This window comes from Monodelphis domestica, chromosome 7, assembly GCF_027887165.1.
Source record: "Monodelphis domestica isolate mMonDom1 chromosome 7, mMonDom1.pri, whole genome shotgun sequence".
NCBI classification, from domain to species: Eukaryota; Metazoa; Chordata; class Mammalia; order Didelphimorphia; family Didelphidae; genus Monodelphis; species Monodelphis domestica.
In genome coordinates this window covers 236592118-236611477 of record NC_077233.1, presented here as the reverse complement: position 1 = coordinate 236611477, position 19360 = coordinate 236592118, and the positions used below count along the sequence as shown (strand labels likewise).

The window sequence follows — 19360 nt, the reverse complement described above, 5'->3', positions numbered from 1 at the left end:
ATTCTTTTTTTTTACTATGGATCCACTTTGTTGTTCATTTGTACTATTTTCCCTTACCATCTCCACATCATTAGGCTTGCATCCAAGCCATCATTCTCATCTCTTTCCCACCAGAAAGAACATTTCTCCTGGACCACCAGTTTCTGACAGATGAGTTTTGCCTTACGTCGCCAGGAACCAGGGCCTCTTTTTGTCCATCTCTATACTAGGCTGCCACACATTTACTTCTCCTCATCCCCATTTTCTTTACATTACCCCTTTATGTGTTGTCTTCCCCCAATTAGAATGTAAGCTTGCTTGGATTCTTTTGTTTGCTTATGTTTATATCCCCAGAACTTGGCACAATGTCTAGAATTTAGTAAAAGTTTAATAAATGATATCTCTACCTACAACAATGGACAATCTTTATAGGCTGTCTGTTCAAATATATGTCATAATCTAGTAAATACACACACTTCTTCCACTTGGCCTTTCACGTATGGACGGTCAAGTCTGACTCTTTTGAGTTACAGATCTCTTTGATGATGCTTTGCAGTAATTTTGGGCTTGGTGCAACCAACCAGGATAGTATTATCTGCAATATAGGAGACATCTAGAGAAAAACCCTTTTCATCTTGCTCTGCACATTCCTCTCTTACATCACAGTGATAAACATCTGGCAAATATGTATCTCCATGTTTCGTGCCTCTGCTGATGTTTATAATCAGAGGGTTATTGAACAGTATTATTTCCATTTTTCTGTCTTTTAAACAATATTGAATGATTTTGTTATGCGTGGGAGACCATTTGCTGGAAAAAATACTTTACCAAGTCAAGTATTTTTCATAATCAGTAGACATAGTGAGATTTTATGTCCTCTGCATTTTTTAGTTATTTGCAAAATTAAAAGGATGCAGTTATTGTTGAATACCACTTTTCAGTGTTGTTTATTCCCTATTGATATGCTCATATCAATAGCTCTTATTTGTATTTAAATGACTCACATAAAAATGTTGTGTGATATAATGCTGGTTTTTTTTTTCCTATAGGAGGCCACAGTGTCATTAAGGGCATTACAGTTATATATTTAGGAGAATCTGATTGTGTCCTTGCTATAAAAAGGCATAAAACAATTTTCTAACATAGTAACACACAATTTGGCATTTAGTATATGGTTTTGATTCTAGAAATCATTATGTAGTAACCTCAATGATATCTGGAATTTTTTTAATATTCAAAAGAGCAATACCTGTAAAGGTGCCTTCTAGAACAGCAATAACTACAGAAAGAATCTGCTTTAATGATGTAGTGGCAGAGAGCATTTCCAAAATGGATTTGTATCATTGTTTCTTAAAGGGATGAACACCTAAAAGATTCTTGCTTCTCAAATGGTTAGGAAATTGGCCCAACACTATTATATTATCATTGCCTGAGGAATATTAAAAATTAATCCCCTCCAAAGCATTCCTAAAATTTTGAATTCTTTTTCCCTTATTTTAGAAAAAATTGTCATTGAAACTTAGTTCCCTTAAAATTAAGTGGCAGGGGGTTAGCTAGGTGACTCAGGGAATTGAGAGCCAGACTGCCTTGGATTCTTATTTAGATAGAACTGACTCCTCTAGAACCATCTGTTATGTTGAGCTAGAAGGTCCTGGGTTCAAATACGAACTTAAACACTTCCTAGCTGTGTGACCTTGGGCAAGTCACTTAATCCCCATTGCCTAGCCCTTACTACTCTTCTTGCCTTGGAACCAATACACAATATTGATTCTAAGATGGAAGATAAGGGTTTAAAAAAACTTAAGTGGCAGAAATTCCTCAAATATTTATGTTATTGATTTAATGCTTGGGCCTACATAAGTAGTATTAGCACCTGGGTGGGGTACTACACACAGTCAGGGGACAGGGCACGTGGTTGGGGATGGGACATGGCAGTCTGGCAGGGGGTTGGAGAAGTCATGGCACAGGGTCCCTAAAAAGTTCTAAAAGGTTTGCCCTCACTGGCCTAGACGTTTTCACTATTCTGTCTTGGAATCAAGATGGTATCAATTCTAAGAAAATAAGGGTTAAAAGTAAAAATATACACTCTAAAATTTTGCCATGAATTAGAATTAAGCTCAATGGCCTATATAGTTTTTATAGATTGCAATTTCCTCCCTATTTGGAAAGTCAGTACATTTTTCTTACTACAGAACTGCTACCAATTTCTCATATTCTAGGATCTTTGTAATATCACTGAAATTGAAACAGTAATCACATATTCCAGTTTTTCATCACTCAGTAGATAGATGGCTTGAATTCCTTGAGGATAAGTACTCTCTAAATATCTTCTTTTTATCTTGAGTTTTCAGTCTCTATTAGCCATTTTTTCCTATCTTCATTATTCCAAAGATCATTCCTTGACAGACAAAACAGAAACCCTTTTACTCTAACTGAAATAAATTTCATGATCGCATCCTTAATGGAAATACATAAGCTTAGAGGAAGAACAAATTTAAGGAAAATATAAGGAACTGCATACTGTAAGTTACTTATAAGACTTTCAGGTGAAACTTATCCAGCAGGCATCTGGCAATACAGGGTTAGAGTTGAGGAAGGGATTAGAGCTATGTGTGTGTGTATGAATTTTATAGTCCTCATCAGAGAAAGGATAATTGAACCCAGGAGATCCGATTAGGTCACCAAAGGAGAAAGGGTAGACATAAGAGTGAAAAGGATTGAGGACAGAGACTTAGAGAACAGTTGCACTTGAGAACAGGAGATAATGTAACATATGTGAGTAAAAAAGGTGCTGTCATAGAATTGGCTAACTACGTGAGTGTAGTATCCAGAGAGCCAAAGGAGGAGAAAGTATCCAAGAGGAAAAGGTGGCCAACTGTTTCAGATGCTGTAGAAGGTGAAGGTTGATGAGAACTAAAGAAAGTCTTGGATTTAAGACTCAAAATAGTATTTTAATTAGAGTAGTGAGATTCTAAAGGAGCAATTGAAAGAACAGCAGTTTAGTTTCACAATCATATGTAAAAGGAACAAAAACAGTAACCACTAATAATTCCTACTTATAGTGTTTTGGACATTGGAAAGCTTTTATAACTTTTATAACAACCACCCTGTGAAGTATTTTTCAGATAGGTCAGTAGAGACTCTGAAAAGTTAAGTGACTTGTCTATGGTGATATAACCAGAAAGTATCTGAAGTAGGATTCAAACCTAGGACTCCCAGTTCCAAGTATGAGCCTCCATTTAATGTCATACTTCCTCTCAAAAAGGAAAATGAGCCTTACTAGAAAACATATTTAAATGGTTAACAATTACATTTTGCCTAAGGAATTTTACACATAGAAAAAAGGCATACTAATAGTTTCATTGTGTTTTATGACCTTTGAAGATGTTATATCTTTACATATAATATATATGCATATATACATACATATACACACACATGGATATATGGTTTGGTATATTTATAACTTTATAAAAACATTTACTAAAATCTTAAAGTTGGAAAAAACATTAAAGACCAACTATATACCTCCTTTTATGCAAAAATATTTTTTACAAAAGTCATTCCTGACAAATAATCACCCATCATGTGCTTCACACTAGAGTTATTATTAATGACTTAGTTTCTCATCCTTTCTTATAAAAGGGACTTTGTATAGTCCCCTGGAAGCCAGTACTTAACTAGACCTAGGCCAGACTGGGTGCTAAAATCCCATTTCAGCAAAGGTAGTTATTCTTAGCCTAGAAATAGCAGAAGCCTTTTTTTTTCCCCTTTATGCCTTTTGACAGGAGATGGAGAGGTCTCCTTTCTCCTGCTCACAGTTCTTATTTGTTGGGAGCAAGTTCCCTCAGTGAGGAATCTCTACCCTTATTTATGTTGATTGGCTAATTATATTTCCTAGATGCCTGCTGGGATATTATATAAATAAGTGACTGCAAGAAAAACCTCTCCGAGCCTTTGGGCAAGTTCATTGTCTTTGCTGGCATCCCCTTATGTAGTTAACCCTCAGATCAATTTTAGGGTGTGGAATGTTTCCTTTCTATCTGAAAGGGCTTCCCCTTTATATTTTTACTTTTCTGGTTTTATCTATTCTGACCTTCAGATTTGCTAAATCTAAAGATTTGAAGTTATGCAAAATGACTGTAAGATCATTCTTAGGGGGAAGAAACTATAGATTAGGGAAAATTTATTGTGAAAGACGGCACTTGAGCTAAGTTTTGGATAACACCACGGATTCTAAGAGATAATCTGGAGGAGACAATGCATTCCAGGCCTGTAAGACAGACTTATATAAGTATAGAAAAGGGAACAGTGTCTTATGGGAAGAATAGTAAGAAAGTCAATTTGGCTTCATCATGGGTGGAGAGAGAGGTTAGGACCAGGTTATGAAGGCCTTTAAAAGCTAAATAGGAGTTAATATTTTATTCAGAAGACAAAATGAATCCACTAGAGTTTATTGAGTAGGAGGACAATCATCAGAGCCATGCTTTAGGAAAATAATTTGATTCATTTAAATTTAAGTTTTACTATTTTACATATACATTTTGGCAGATTGTATAGGGTTGGGAAGAGAGAACTGAGATAGGAAGGCTACTGCCACAGATTATAAGGGCCTGAGCCAGGGACATTGCTGTGTAAATAGAGAAAAATGGGAGAGATTTTGCTAAGGTAGAAATTAAAGGGTTGGCAATTGTTTAGATATCTGGGGAAAGGGAGAAGAGAATTAAGGATAACATCTAAGTTGTACACCCTGGCACATTCTGTGACTATGTTGGCGAGCCTATGGCACATGTGCCAGAGAGGGCTGCTCCCTTTCCCTTCTCCACACGAGCCTGAGGACATTTCTCACATCACCTGCCCATCTGCCCAGCAGCCCACTGGGAATGCTTCCTCTCTTCCCTGTCTAGGGTAAGGCAAGGGGCTCACATGTGGCATGGGAGTTGCCGATTGGGCATTCAGTCTCTAAGGTCTCTAAAAGGTTCACCATCACTGATGCATGACAATTGCCACTCATTTAGCCTTTCAATGTTTTAGGGCCCAGATTTGTCAGACTTTAGGCCCAGGACCTGCAACTCTAAACCATATTAAAATATTAATAAATTTTTAACTAAATCAATATAAATAGAGTTTAACATAGATAAAGGTAATTTGTGATTTTTTAAGTCAATATGCAATATTTGAATTACACTGCTCTAAGCAACTCTCTAAGACCAAACCCAGTTAAAAGTGCTAATCTGCATTTGTAAGGAAAGTTTCTTAATCCAAGACATTCACTACATCAATGAAACCAGAGGTTTAGTCCCTTTCTCTTCCTGTAAACAACTTTTTCTATTGCTCTTGTTTTTATTGTATTGTTCAGTTATAGTCACACACACAAATTAGGTGTATATTTTCTTTCTTTAAATGCTTCTTTTTAGAAGATACTTCATTTTTCTTTAACTACTGTTCCCTTTCCCTGGGGTCATTTCCTTATATTTTACCTAATTCTTGGGTTTTATTTATTAATTTCTTTTTTTCTTTTATTTAGTTTTTTCTCTCCTCTACTTATCTCTCTTTTAATATTAAGTTCAAAAATTTCAATATCTCCCTCCACCTCCCCTCCAACTTCTTAGTTTGTTTTTTAAACCTATACCTTCTGTTTCAGAATCAATACTGTTTATTGGTTCTAAAGCAGAAGAGCAGTAAGGTCTAGGCAATGGGGGTAAAATAACTTTCCCAGGGTCACACAGCTAGGAAGTGTCTGAGGCCAGATTTGAAACTAGGACCTCCCATCTTTAGGCCTGACTCTCCATTCAGTGAGCCACCTAACTACCCCTCTCCTATGCCTTTTTGTAAGAAATTTTTCTTTACTTGTTGTTATTCCTTATTTCTCTACCTTTACAATCTTCTCTGAATTTTATTTTCAGATTCATGGACTATATCCTTATTTGCTTCTTTATTGTCTACATCTCTCATGGGAGATTCTCATTGTCTCATTGTGACATCTCAAGATAAATCTCTTATAGCCAGTTTTTCTCTTTTTTTTTGGCCTTTTTTTCTACTGTGCCTCACTTTTGTAAAAATTAATGAAAAAAAACAATGTCAAAAATACTGTCTTGGGATAAAAGTTATCTTGTGTCCCAAATTGTATAGCCCAGTACTACATTAGGGAAACTCTGCCCTCGCTGTGAAACATTCTAAGTGCTTTCAGCACAAACTAACTTCTCCATTTTATATCTGATAGCAGTTTGTTAGTACCACCCCTTCACATTTATCATCATTTATTTTCTATTGTGGGTTTTTTTTTAAAAACATTTTATTTGGTCATTTTCACACATTAGTCATTGGAAACAAAGATAATTTTCTTTTCCTCCCCCCCATTCCCACCACCCCTTCCATAGCTGACGCACGATTCCACTGGGTATGAGGTGTCCTTGATTCAAACCCATTTTCATGTTGTCGGTATTTGCATTAGGGTGTTCATTTAGAGTCTCTCCTCAGTAATGTCCCCTCCACCCCTGTAGTCAAGCAGTTGCTTTTCCTCACTGTTTTTACTCCCACAATTTGTCCTCTGCTTGTGGCTAGTGTTTTTTCTTCTAGATCCCTGCAGAATGTTCAGGGATGTTGTATTGACACTAATGGAGAAGTCCATTACGTTCGATTGTACCACAGTGTTTCAGTCTCTGTGTACAATGTTTTCCTGGTTCTGCTCCTTTCGCTCTGCATCACTTCCTGGAGTTTGTTCCAGTCTCCATGGAATTCCTCCACTTTATTATTCCTTTTAGCACAATAGTATTCCATCAACAACATATACCACAATTTGTTCAACCATTCCCCAATTGAAGGGCATCCCCTCATTTTCCAATTTTTTGGCCACCACAAAGAGCGCAGCTATGAATATTCTTGTACAAGTCTTTTTCCTTATTATCTCTTTGGGGTACAAACCCAGCAGTGCTATGGCTGGATCAAAGGGCACACAGTCTTTTAGCGCCCTTTGGACATAGTTCCAAATTGCCCTCCAGAATGGTTGAATCAATTCACAACTCCACCAGCAATGCATTAATGTCCCGACTTTGCCACATCCCCTCCAGCATTCATTACTTTCCTTTGCTGTCATGTTAGCCAATCTGTTAGGTATGATGTGATACCTCAGAGTTGTTTCGATTTGCATCTCTCTGATTATAAGAGATTTAGAACACTTTTTCATGTGCTTATTAATAGTTTTGATTTCTTTGGCTGAAAACTGCCTGTTCATGTCCCTTGCCCATTTATCAATTGGAGAATGGCTTGATTTGTACAATTGATTTGGCTCTTTATAAATTTGAGTAATTAGACCTTTGTCTGAGGTTTTTGTTATGAAGATTGTTTCCCAATTTGTTGCTTCCTTTCTCATTTTGGTTACATTGGTTTTATTTGTACAAAACCTTTTTAATTTGATGTAATCAAAATTGTTTATTTTACAATTTGTGACTCTTTCTATGTCTTGCTTGGTTTTAAAGTCTTTCCCTTCCCAAAGGTCTGACATGTATACTATTCTGTGTTCACCTAATTTGCTTATAGTTTCCTTCTTTATGTTCAACTCATTCACCCATTCTGAGTTTATCTTGGTGTAAGGTGTGAGGTGTTGATCCAAACCTTATCTCTCCCACACTGTCTTCCAGTTTTCCCAGCAATTTTTGTCAAATAGTGGATTTTTGTCCCAGAAGCTGAAGTCTTTGGGTTTGTCAGTATGTCTTGCTGAGGTCACTTACCCCAAGACTATTCCACTGATCCTCCTTTCTGTCTCTTAGCCAGTACCAAATTGTTTTGATGACTACTGCTTTATAATAGAGTTTGAGATCTGGTACTGGAAGGCCACCTTCCTTTGTATTTTTTTTTATTATTTCCCTGGATATCCTTGATCCTTTATTCTTCCAAATGAACTTTGTTATGGTTTTTTTCTAAATCTGTAAAAAAAATTTTTGGAAGTTCAATGGGTATGGCACTAACATTGGCTGGTCCTACCCATGAGCACTTGATGTTTTTCCAATTGCTCAGGCCTAGTTTCAGTTGTGTGGAAAGTGTTTTCTAGTTATGTTCATATAGTTCCTGTGTTTGTCTTGGCAGATAGATTCCTAAGTATTTTATTTTGTCTAAGCTGATTTTGAATGGGATTTCTCTTTCTAATTCTTGCTGCTGAGCTCTGTTGGAAATATATAAAAATGCTGATGACTTATGCGGGTTTATTTTGTATCCTGCAACTTTGCTAAAGTTGTTGATTATTTCGACTAGCTTTTTGGTTGATTCTCTAGGATTCTTTAAGTAGACCATCATATCCTCAAAGAGCGATAACTTGGTCTCCTCCTTGCCTATTTTAATGCCTTCAATTTCTTGTTCTCTAATTGCTACTGCTAGTGTATCTAATACAATGTTAAATAATAGAGGTGATAATGGGCATCCTTGTTTCACTCCTGATCTTATTGGGAATGCATCTAGTTTATCCACATTGCAGATGATGTTAGCTGATGGTTTTAGATATATACTGCTTATTATTTTTAGAAATGACCCTTCTATTCCTATGCTTCCTAGTGTTTTTAATAGGAATGAGTGTTGTATTTAATCAAAGGCTTTTTCTGCGTCTATTGAGATAATCATGTGATTTTTGTTGGTTGCTTGTTGATATGGTCAATTATGTGGATGGTTTTCCTAATATTGAACCAGCCCTGCATTCCTGGTATAAATCCTACTTGATCATAGTGAATGACCCTCCTGATCACTTGCTGGAATCTTTTTGCTAGTATCCTATTTAAGATTTTTGCATCTATATTCATTAGGGAGATTGGTCTATAGTTTTCTTTCTCCCTTTTTGACCTGCCTGGCTTTGGAATCAGTACCATGTTTGTGTCATGAAAGGAATTTGGTAGAACTCCCTCTTTACTTATTATGTCAAATAATTTGTATAGTATTGGGATTAGCTGTTCTTTGAATATTTAATAGAATTCACTTGTGAATCCATCAGGCCCTGGGGATTTTTTCTTAGTGAGTTCTTTGATGGCCTGTTGGATTTCTTTTTTTCTGATATGGGATTATTTAAAAATTCTATTTCTTCTTCTGTTAGTCTAGGCAATTTATATTTTTGTAAATATTCCTCCATATCACCTAGATTGGTATATTTATTGCCATATAACTGGGCAAAGTAGTTTTTAATGATTGCCTTAATTTCCTCTTCATTGGAGGTGAGTTCCCCCTTTTCATCTTTGATGTTGTTAATTTGCTTTTCTTCTTTCCTTTTTTTAATTAGATTGACCATTACTTTGTCTATTTTGTTTGTTTTCTCAACGTACCAGCTTCTAGTCTTATTTATTAGTTCAATAGTTCTATCACTTTTGATTTTATTAATTTCGCCCTTAGTTTTTAGGATCTCTAGTTTGGTTTTCTTCTGGGGGTTTTTAATTTGTTCGCTTTCAAGTTTTATTATTTGCATTTCCAATTCATTGATCTCTGTCCTCCCTAATTTGTTAATATATGCACTCAGGGATATGAATTTTCCTGAGTACTGCTTTGGCTGCATCCCATAAGGTCTGAAAGAATGTCTCACCATTGTCATTTTCCTCATTGAAATTATTGTTTCTATGGTTTGTTCTCTTAACTAACTCATTTTGGAGTATCATATTATTTAATTTCCAATTAATTTTTTAATTGGCTCTCCATGTTCCCTTACTGATCATTGTTTTTATTGCCTTATGATCTGAAAATGCTGCATTTATTATTTCTGCTTTCCTGCATTTTTATGCCATGTTTCTGTGACCTAGTGTATGTGAATCTTTGTGAATGTGCCATGTAGTGCTGAGAAGGTGTATTCCCTTTTGTCCCTATTTATTTTTCTCCATATGTCTATTAACGCTAATTTTTCTAAGATTTCATTTACTTCTTTTACCTCTTATTTATTTTTTGATTTGATTTATCTAAATTTGATAGTGGTTGGTTCAGATCTCCCACTAATATGGTTTTACTGTCTATTTCCTCCTTCAATTCTCCTAGTTTCTCCATTAGAAATTTGGGTGCTATACCATTTGGTGCATACATGTTCCCTTCCCCTCCCCCCTCTCCTTCCCTCCCTTTTTGTGTTCCCCCCTCCCAGCACCCTTGGTTTTCCCTTCTCCCTTACCCTGTTGGATAAGATAGAATTCAAGATCCCAATGGATCTAGATGCTCTTCCCTCTCAGAGTTGATTTCACTGAGAGTAAGGTTTAAGTAAAAACTCTCTTCCTCTCCTTCTTATAGGAGAATTCTTCCCCTCCCCTTCCCATGTGTATCTTTGTGTGAGAAAGATTATTCTATTTAGTTTTTTTTTTTCCTTTCTATTTCTTGGAGTATATCTTAGTACCATCAACGATTCCCCCCTCCCTTTTTCTTTCTTTCCCCCCCTTTCTCCATATCGTCTTGATGCCCCAAACTTTCCCTATGTGTGATTCTTCTTACTACTCTAATGATGCATACAATTTTTGAGAGTTACACATTACATTTTCCCCACATATTAATATATTTAATTTGATATAAATGTAGTCCTTATAGAAGAGAGTTTGAATCAAAGAAAAAGATAACATTTTTCTCCTTTTCCCTTTCCTTCATATTTACCTTTTCCTGTTTCTCTTGCTCTATGTGTTTGGATGTCAAATTTTCAACAGAGCTCTGGTATTTTCTTTACGAATGCTTGGAAATCTTATATTTTGTTTAATGCCTTACTTTCCCCTGGAGGTATATAGTCAGTTTTGGTGGACAGCTGATTCTTGGTTGAAGACCCAGCTCTCTTGCCTTTCTGAATATCATGTTCCAGGCCTTATGGTCTTTCAGAGTGGAAATTGCTAGGTCCTGTGTGACCCTGGTTGGTATTCCTTTATATCTCAATTGTCTTTTTCTGGCTTCTTGTAAGATTTTCTCTTTTGCTTGGAAGCTTTGGAATTTGGCAATTACATTCCTGGGAGTTGTCTTTTGGTGTAGGTGTCCTTTAGTGTAGAGGGTGTTCTGTGAACTCTTTCAATGCATATTTTGTCCCCTTGTTCTAGAATCTCCGGGCAGTTTTCTTTGATGATATCTTGTATTATAATGTCAAGATTACTGTTTATTTCTGGCTTTTCTGGTAGGCCAATGATTCTCAGATTGTCTCTCCTTCCTCTGTTTTCCAGGTCTATCACCTTGTCAGTGAGATATTTTATGTTATCTTCTAATTCCTTAGTCTTTTGACTTTGTTTATTAATTCTTGCTCTTTTGCAAGATTATTGTCTTCCAATTGCCTGATTCTCACCTTTAAAAACTGGTTTTCCTTTTCAGTTTGTTCTGACCTGTATTTTGAGGCTTTGAGCTGTTTCTGCATTTGCGTATTTTGGTCCCTTTGATTGCTGAGTTCCTTTTGCATTATTTCCCATTTTTCCTGCCAGAAAGCTTCCCTCTTTTTGATAATTTCCTATTTAAATTCTTCAAGAGCTTGTGGAGAATTTCCATTTCTTTTGGAAGGTTTTGGAGCATTTGTTTGTGTTTCCTCTTCTATTTCCTCTGTATTTTGTATTTTTGCTCCATAAAATGTGTCCAAAGTCACCCCCTTCTTCTTGCTTTTCTTGGTGTTTTGAGGCTGTTGCACCTGTGATCTGAGTTCCCCTTGCCTGCCTGCCGGAGTTTCGGGTTTTACTACTCACAGGAGGGGGTCCTTGGTGGTCTTACTCAGGTCCTCAGACCTGGGGCTGCCCGTTGTTCAGTCCTGGGGTGTCCCTCCCTCACTTGTTGATTCTGGCCAGTGCCAACTTAAACTCTGGCTCCGTCGGCATGGTGGGTGGTGGGGAAGGTGGGTCAGCTTTTCGTTCCCTTATATTGTGGAAATGCTGGAGTCCCACCTACCTTCAGTGCTGCGCCTTAGTGTGGGGTCTCTCCGTTCTTATGAGGATGGTTGTTTTTGGGGGGGGTCTTCTGAGGTCGTCTATGTTGTTGGGTCTGAGGAGAGGAAGCCTGCTGCAACTACTCTGCAGCCATGCTTACCCAGAAGTCGGGTTTTTTTAAATGTTCCTATCTTTTCTATTCAACTAGACTAGAAGCTTCTTTAAGGCAGTAGCCATGCATTATTCATCTTCACATCTAGCATAGAACAGAACCTTATACGTAATAAATATTTTTAAAAATGTGTGTTTATAGTAACAGCAATATTGCAATGATGATCAACTGGGAAAGATGTAGCTACTGTAATCAATACAGTGATCCAAGCCAGTTCCAAAGGACCCATGAAGAAAAAGACTATCCACCTCTAGAGAGAGAACTGACAGACTCTGAGTACAAATTGAAGCATCCTTTTTTTATCATTATTGCTTTTTCTTTCTCACATGTAATGTGAATAATATGGAAATATATTTTGCATGACTTCACATGTATACGGGTATTATATTGCTTGCTTTCTCAGTGGGTTGGGGGAGGTACTGTGGAGGAAGAGAGAATTTGGAACTCAAAATTTTTTAAATGAATGTCATAAATAATGAATTTTAAAATATCTGTTGAGTTCAAAATGGACTTGAATTCAGTTTTTATACAATGGAGGGAATTAAACAAAAAATGATAAGCATTTTTAGAAATCCTATTTCTTCACCAAGATGGAACATTTCTAGGAACATTTGAATGTGAAGCACAGTTGAATGATTAGACCCTAGGATTTTATATCCTAAAGGTGTTGTACATTTTGCTTCCAGAGAAATGAAACATTATAGTTGTAGAGGAGGTTATAGGCAGCCAGTCTGATAATATAAACTACAGCTTTAAAGAAAGAGAGAAGTTTTAAGTCTTCCAATTAAACAATAATAATTAAATCTAATTTTTATAGTGTTTTAATGTTTGAAAAGGATCTCTCTCACATTTTTTATTTGATTCTTGCAATATCCATATCAGGTAAGTCCAAAGGTATTAATTACCCCCTTTCTACAGTTAAGGAAACAAATGGTTAGAGGCATAAATTAAATCATCCCATTCTACACAGGGAGTAAGTGTATGAGACACGATTTGAACCCCTCTTGTTGGCCCCAAATTTTATTTCCTATGCCATATGTCTGTATTTGTTCCATTTCCTATCTTTGATACTTGGCCATTTCAGGTGAAGATAGTATTATTATATTATAGTAATATTATATAGTTAAATTTATTAAATTTTATACTACAAGCTGTATTTTATGGATCACATTAAGATAAAACATGCTCAAATAACTAAACATCTTTTTTCTTTTTTTTTTTTAGGAAGACAGTTTCCTACATTGGATCTTATATTAATAACTTTGAAGAAATTGTTCCAAGTTCAAATCCATCCTCTCAAATTGACATAGAGGAGAACTGTTTACTAACTCAGAACGGGGACAGGGAAATCTTCTACCCTATCACTTGTTCTGAGGGAGGGCCAACTCTTCAAACAGCTAATCAAGGTGAAACATTTTAAAGTTTTATTATATGCCAAAACAGCACCCAGTGATTGGTTGATTTGCTCTTCTGAGAATTAATTTTTTTATCCCAGTAGATTAAAAATATATCGGAGAGGCAGCTAAGTGCCTCAGTGGATTGAGAACCAGGCCTGGAGACAGGAGGTCCTGGGTTCAAATATGGCCTCAGACATTGCCTAGCTTTGTGACTCTGGGCAAGTCACTTAACTCCCATTGCCTAACTCTCACCATTCTTCTGCCTTGGAACTGATTTTTAGTATCAGTTCTGTAACATAAAGTAAAGGTTGATGCTCCCTCATAGAATTGTATTTTTCAGATGAAGGTGATATATTTTTTTCACTTTTATGGTATCTTTATTGTAAACTGAGCATTTTTAGAAGGCTCAGCAAATATCTTCTGAGTTTGAACTATCTTAATAGAGTCAAAACAGGCTTTAATTTAACCAGATAAACCTAGATATAGAGAATAATTAATCCTTAAATGGGTTTTATTCCTATTGGTATAATGATACCAGAAATCTTAATGTTGATCTAACACAATAATTCTGTACAGTGCTTCATAATTTGTTTCTAGTAAATCAGTTGCTTTTAGAGGTGATGTGATATGCAAATTACACTAAAGTTTCATAAGTTTATCTTATTTTCCTAGAACCAAAAGTCATAGGAATGACTGGATATCTCAAGCACTATTGGAAATCCAGAAATTCTAATTGTTATGAATGTAATTGTTCTCAAAATGCATTTCATTGTTTTATCTATTTTTTTACTTAGTGCTTTATACATTTATGCAGATTTGATAACAGTAATTTTATTTTTATAGATTTAATGATGATAGCACAAATATCAGTTTTTAAACTCTTAACTATGACCAATAATTTACAATATAATTTTAATTTTAATTGTATGTTTGGCTTTTGTTTCCTTTTTTATATTTTATTACTTGGGCAGCAGGGTAGAGGATAATCTAGAGGGCCTTGAGGCAGGGAGCCTAAAGAGAAGCCTTGCTGCAATATAAACAAGTGATGAGTCTGAACTAATGTCATAGAAGTAAGTGTAAGTGGTGGGAAGGGGTCTAAGGCAAGAGATGCTATGATGTTAGAAAGAATAAGATTTGGCTACTGTCTGGATATTTGAAATGAGGAGAGGAGAAATCCAGGATGAAGACAGGGTTATAAGTCTGGAAGACTAAGAGAGTGGTATTTTTTTAAATCCTTACCTTCTTTCTTAGTGTTTAGGTGAAAATCACCTTTAAAGGTTGTTATAATATTAACTTATGGTCGTCAAGGAATTTACTTATGAAATTCCTTAAATTAAATACTCAAGTCAGAATGGAGTTTATGATGGTTTAATCCCAATGGGAGTAAGAAAAGGGAGAGGGAGAGAAGAAGAGAGGAGAAAAGGGGAAAAGGTTAGCTCAACCTTCTGGCAGAGCCAGAGGGAGTTTTAGGCCCAAAAGGGCCAGGGTAGATTAGAGAATCAGTCCTTGACTCAACGTGACCGACCTGAAGGAAAGCTGTCTGCGGGCCTCCTCCCTGCTCAAGCTCCTAGCAGGAACTGGCGTCTAGCCCTGTCTACAGGAAGTCAGCAAATTCCAGAGGCTGTTCCCTACCTCACTTCCTTTGCCTCACAAGTGCCAATGGTGGCTCTTGCTTGACCTAGGACCGCCCAGAGGTCTGTCCTTTTTTTGCACATGTCTGTTGAGGGCCATATTCTCAAATAATTAAATCTTGAGTTTTGCTGCAGCCCTTCCTAATCTCTACCTGAGTAGGGTATAGATTTCAGTTTCTAAGACCTGACTCTGTTACTCCAAGTATCTCCATTGTCATTGATCAGGAAATAGCTAAATCCCATCCTCTAAAGAATGGTCTGAACAGGGTGGAGTAGTTTTGAAATTCACATTAGCATCCACTTTAAGACAGAATTGCAGCAAGGACTAGGCAGTGAGGGTTAAGTGACTTGCCTAGGGTCACACAGCCAGGAAGTGTTGGACTGAAATTGAACCAGGTCCTCCCTATCCCAGGCCTGGTGCTCTATCCACTGTGCTACCTAGCTGCCCTCCAAAGTGGTACTTTTGATAAAAATAGGTAAGTTTGAAAAAAGGGAAGACTCATGTGTAAAGATAATGGGTTCAGTTAGCTGATTTAGCTTCATTACTAATTGATCTTAAAATGGAGTTGATTTACTACTTAAGCTATGAATCTTTCTGCAGATATACATATGTATTAACAGAGATTCAATTGAAGGAATGTAGCAGATACCTTCTGGAAATGGAATAACTCTTTTATTAAACCTTTTTGCTAAAAGTGGAAGCAGCTCAGGCTGAGACAAAAGAGGAGCTGACCAGTAGTCTTTTCTCACAGTTTTCTTCCCATGTACTAAATGTTAGTAGAAGCTTTCCGTAATGTTTAGGAATACTTCATTGAACAAGTAGTCTTTTTAAATTGGCTATTAGCTTAGCATACATAACTTCCTTGGTTCTCAGTTTGATAGTTCTGCTGAAGCAAACTATATAGAGAAATATAATTAGAGCCAGTCTTGTAAGGATCAAATAAAATAATATATGTAAAGCATTTTGTGATATATAAATGGAAGCAATAATGATCTTAATGATGGTGGTGGTAATGATCAGATACAGAGAAATGAACCATCTGTACTGTGGGATTTCATGTAAACAAGAATGCCCCCTGCCTATTTACAAAAGTACTTTATCTGCTTTCTTATGCCTAAAAAAATGCAACTAGTGATTTATTCCTTTGCTATAGCTTCTGGTCCCGGGGGACAGAAGGGAATGCCCAGGATCCCATAGCTAGAAAGTGTCCAAGGTCACATTTGAACTCAGAACCGTAAGTCTTTAGGCCTGCCTCTCAATCTACTAAGTTATCTAGCTGCCTCCTCAGGATTTTTTGTTTGTTTGTTTGTTTTTTAATCTTCCCAGGTCTTCATTCAGGAACCTATCATCTTCAGTTCTCTCAAATTTCTTCCCTTATGAAAAGGGGATAGGATAGGATAGGATAGGATAAGATAGGATAGGATAGGATAGGATAGGATAGGATAGGATAGGATAGGATAGGATAGGATAGGACTAACTTGTCATATTAATGATTAAAAAACACCAATATATTACTGTTTCCAGGAGGATCTGTATTTTTCCCCATAGGGGACCAGAAGCTGCAGCAAAGGAATAAATCTCTAGTTGCATTATTTTAGGCACAATCATATTTTAAGGAACTTAAGAAAGATTCTTCTTTCGAAGAAATTGTTCTTCAGTGAACTAAATATAGTACCTTGCAGTACAAAAAAAGCATAAAAAGTTGAAGATAATGCCTTTAGTAATGTTAATAACTATTTCTTATACCTTTTTATTTCTTATTGTTACTTCTTATTTCTTTCCAGATTTATATATTGAAGATGAAACAATTTTTGTAAATACTTTGGTAGAATATAAAAAGCAGCTGCCTACCTTGAATGACCTCTTGAGTAGACTAAATGTATTTTTATTAAAAGATCCTTGTTTAGATTTCAAAGAGCAACAGATCCTCATAGAAGCTGATCATTTCAGGTACTTAATCACCAGTCACCAGTACTGTGAATATATTTAAGGGGGCTGGGCTGGGGATATTCTTTCCATGTCCTCAATTTTAACATCTATTTTCCATTAAGTCAAATTTGTCATTGTGGGTTTTCCTTGTCTGCAATTCAGTGTCTCCACAGCATTTCCAGTATACAAATATCAGCCTAAAACCTCAACTAAAATTAAGGTGAAAGGATACCTCCATTCTCCATTTAATTTTAGTTGAAATAGTTCCTGGGGTAAACTCAGATCAAACAGTTATTAAAATTGTGAGATGAGTTATGTGTGAATTTAGACTTAAGGTAACTCACATTGCCATGCCTAAAGCTCTTAGAAGGCTGTAAGTAAATCACTTTATACAGAGGTCTTGATAATACTAGAACAATCCTCAAATGACCTTAGACTCATTCAAAATATCATAATGTGTAAAATATGTAGGTTCCATAGGCAGTTTATCCCAGTATAGTTTTGTGGTTCATTTGGTAAAAATAATGCCATATTTCATTTTAAATTCAGCATAGTGTGAAAAAGATTTTATTACAAATGTTGATGTTTCTATGTGCCTGAAATAGTCTATATTTATATTTTTAGAATCAAAACTATGATAAAAAATTTTAGTACCCATGTCACAACTTTTTATGAGGCAAATTTCTTCAGCTCAGTTGTATCTGTGTCACAATAATATTGTTAGAGGATGGATTTTTCTATAAAAAGACTAGGTGGCATTCTCGGGAAACTGCAATTAAAAAGATACTTCCAACGCACATCAGAATAACCATAGGATATCTATACAGGAATTAAAAAGCAAATACAAAGAATTTAAAGTCCTTACTAAGCACAACAGCGTTGTGTTCTTCCCACAATCTGTTTTTTTTTTTTTAACCTCTGGTTAGCATTTAGGCAGCTCTTTGAAGTCAGTGGAAAGCCTACATATGAATAAAATAAAAATCAGTGTCCAAAACTGATTTTTACCCTTATTTCTTCCTATTTTGCTTAAATGTAGGAAATGTGCATAAATATTAAGAGATCTAATATCATAGGAATTATATTTAAGAGAAGTTGGGGAAGGCCCTTTAAAAGGTCTAGGTTTCCCCAGATTATATAGCAACTATGTACTGTCAAGCAATATGAGTTTCTACATAAACAGATTTGTAGACAACTGAAACTTACATATCATGCCACCTACAGAACTAGTTTTGAGGCATGAGAATTCTTTACACAAGCAGTCAACCAGTAGGTAGAGAGATAAAGGGATAAATATGTAGGCATTACCAGGGCAATTCAGGATGATGATCAGTAGTCAGATCAATGAATTGATTTGATTTCCATTTAGAATGTTATTTAAGGGCTTAAAAATAATAATGTGCCAATTTCCATTTTTTTTTCTTTTCAGGGAATATTTCCCTTTTCAAAGCAGTATGGAAGTCCATGAAAAAGAAGAATTACATATGATTGAGGAGCTCTTCGAAGATGAAAAAGTATTTTTTTTAAATTTGGTCTTAGTCACATTTTGTTTAACTCGTTTAATAATATTCTTATAAAAGTAGTAGAACAAATTTCTAGAAGCTTTAATAGGCTGTAGCATGCTATATATGATTGTATTTCATAACAAAAAACTCTCATGTTCAGTTTTTTCAATTGTGTCTGATTCTTCATGATCTCATTTAGGGTTTTCTTGGCAAAGATACTGGAGTGGTTTGTTGTTGCCTTCTCCAACTCATTTTGCAGATGAGGAAATTGAAGCAAATAAGGTTAGGTGACTTACCCAGGGCCATATAGCTAGTAAGTGTCCAAGGCCAGATTTTAATTCAGGAAAATGAAACTTCCTCACTCCAAGCCTGGCAATATAGGCTGATCAGGAAGACTAGTTCCTCTGGTATGAGAGCTTGCCAAGCCCTTTTCAGGATTTTTGTTGTCCACCTTCCACCTAGCTCTCATCTGTGCCTCCAAAAAGCTGTATCATGTACAGCAGACACACCCTGCTAAACTATCTCAAATGATGGATTAAATCAGGTTGAGGGTGACTGACAGACTTCAAACTCATTGGTGTGTTGGGTGATGTCTGCTTTAGTCATGTGAAGACTTCCTCCAGCAGGAGGAGGACATTGTTGGGAACAGTTTGTTTCAGTGGCCATGAAGGCAGCAGAAGGAGGCTCTGTGGAGTACTTAAAGCTTGATTAGACATTGAAAAAAGCCAAGGTCATCCTCTACATCCCAGACTGTCTCCAGCCATCCTGTCTTTTGTCTTGCAACTGGATTTCAGTGACTTTGGCCTATGACTTTGTGCAATTCTGCCTCACTTAAATCCAATTTATGCACAAGTGAAATGATATCACCAGTGTTATCATTTTGGTCCTCTTCAAGTACAAAGGACAACAACCAACCATATA

The 19360-nt window shown here is 36.1% G+C and overlaps 1 protein-coding gene across 3 annotated transcripts in view; it reads left to right on the top strand.

Annotated features, from left to right (window-relative positions):
- The window catches only part of SHOC1 (shortage in chiasmata 1), a 162303-nt gene that overhangs the window by 13224 nt on the left and 129719 nt on the right, over positions 1-19360 (top strand). For all 3 annotated transcript variants that reach the window (XM_056806600.1, XM_056806599.1, XM_056806598.1), the window contains exons 5-7: positions 13204-13385; positions 16793-16958; positions 18364-18448. In XM_056806600.1, coding sequence (XP_056662578.1) covers positions 13204-13385; positions 16793-16958; positions 18364-18448 — 433 coding nt within the window. The remainder of the gene's footprint in view (positions 1-13203; positions 13386-16792; positions 16959-18363; positions 18449-19360) is intronic.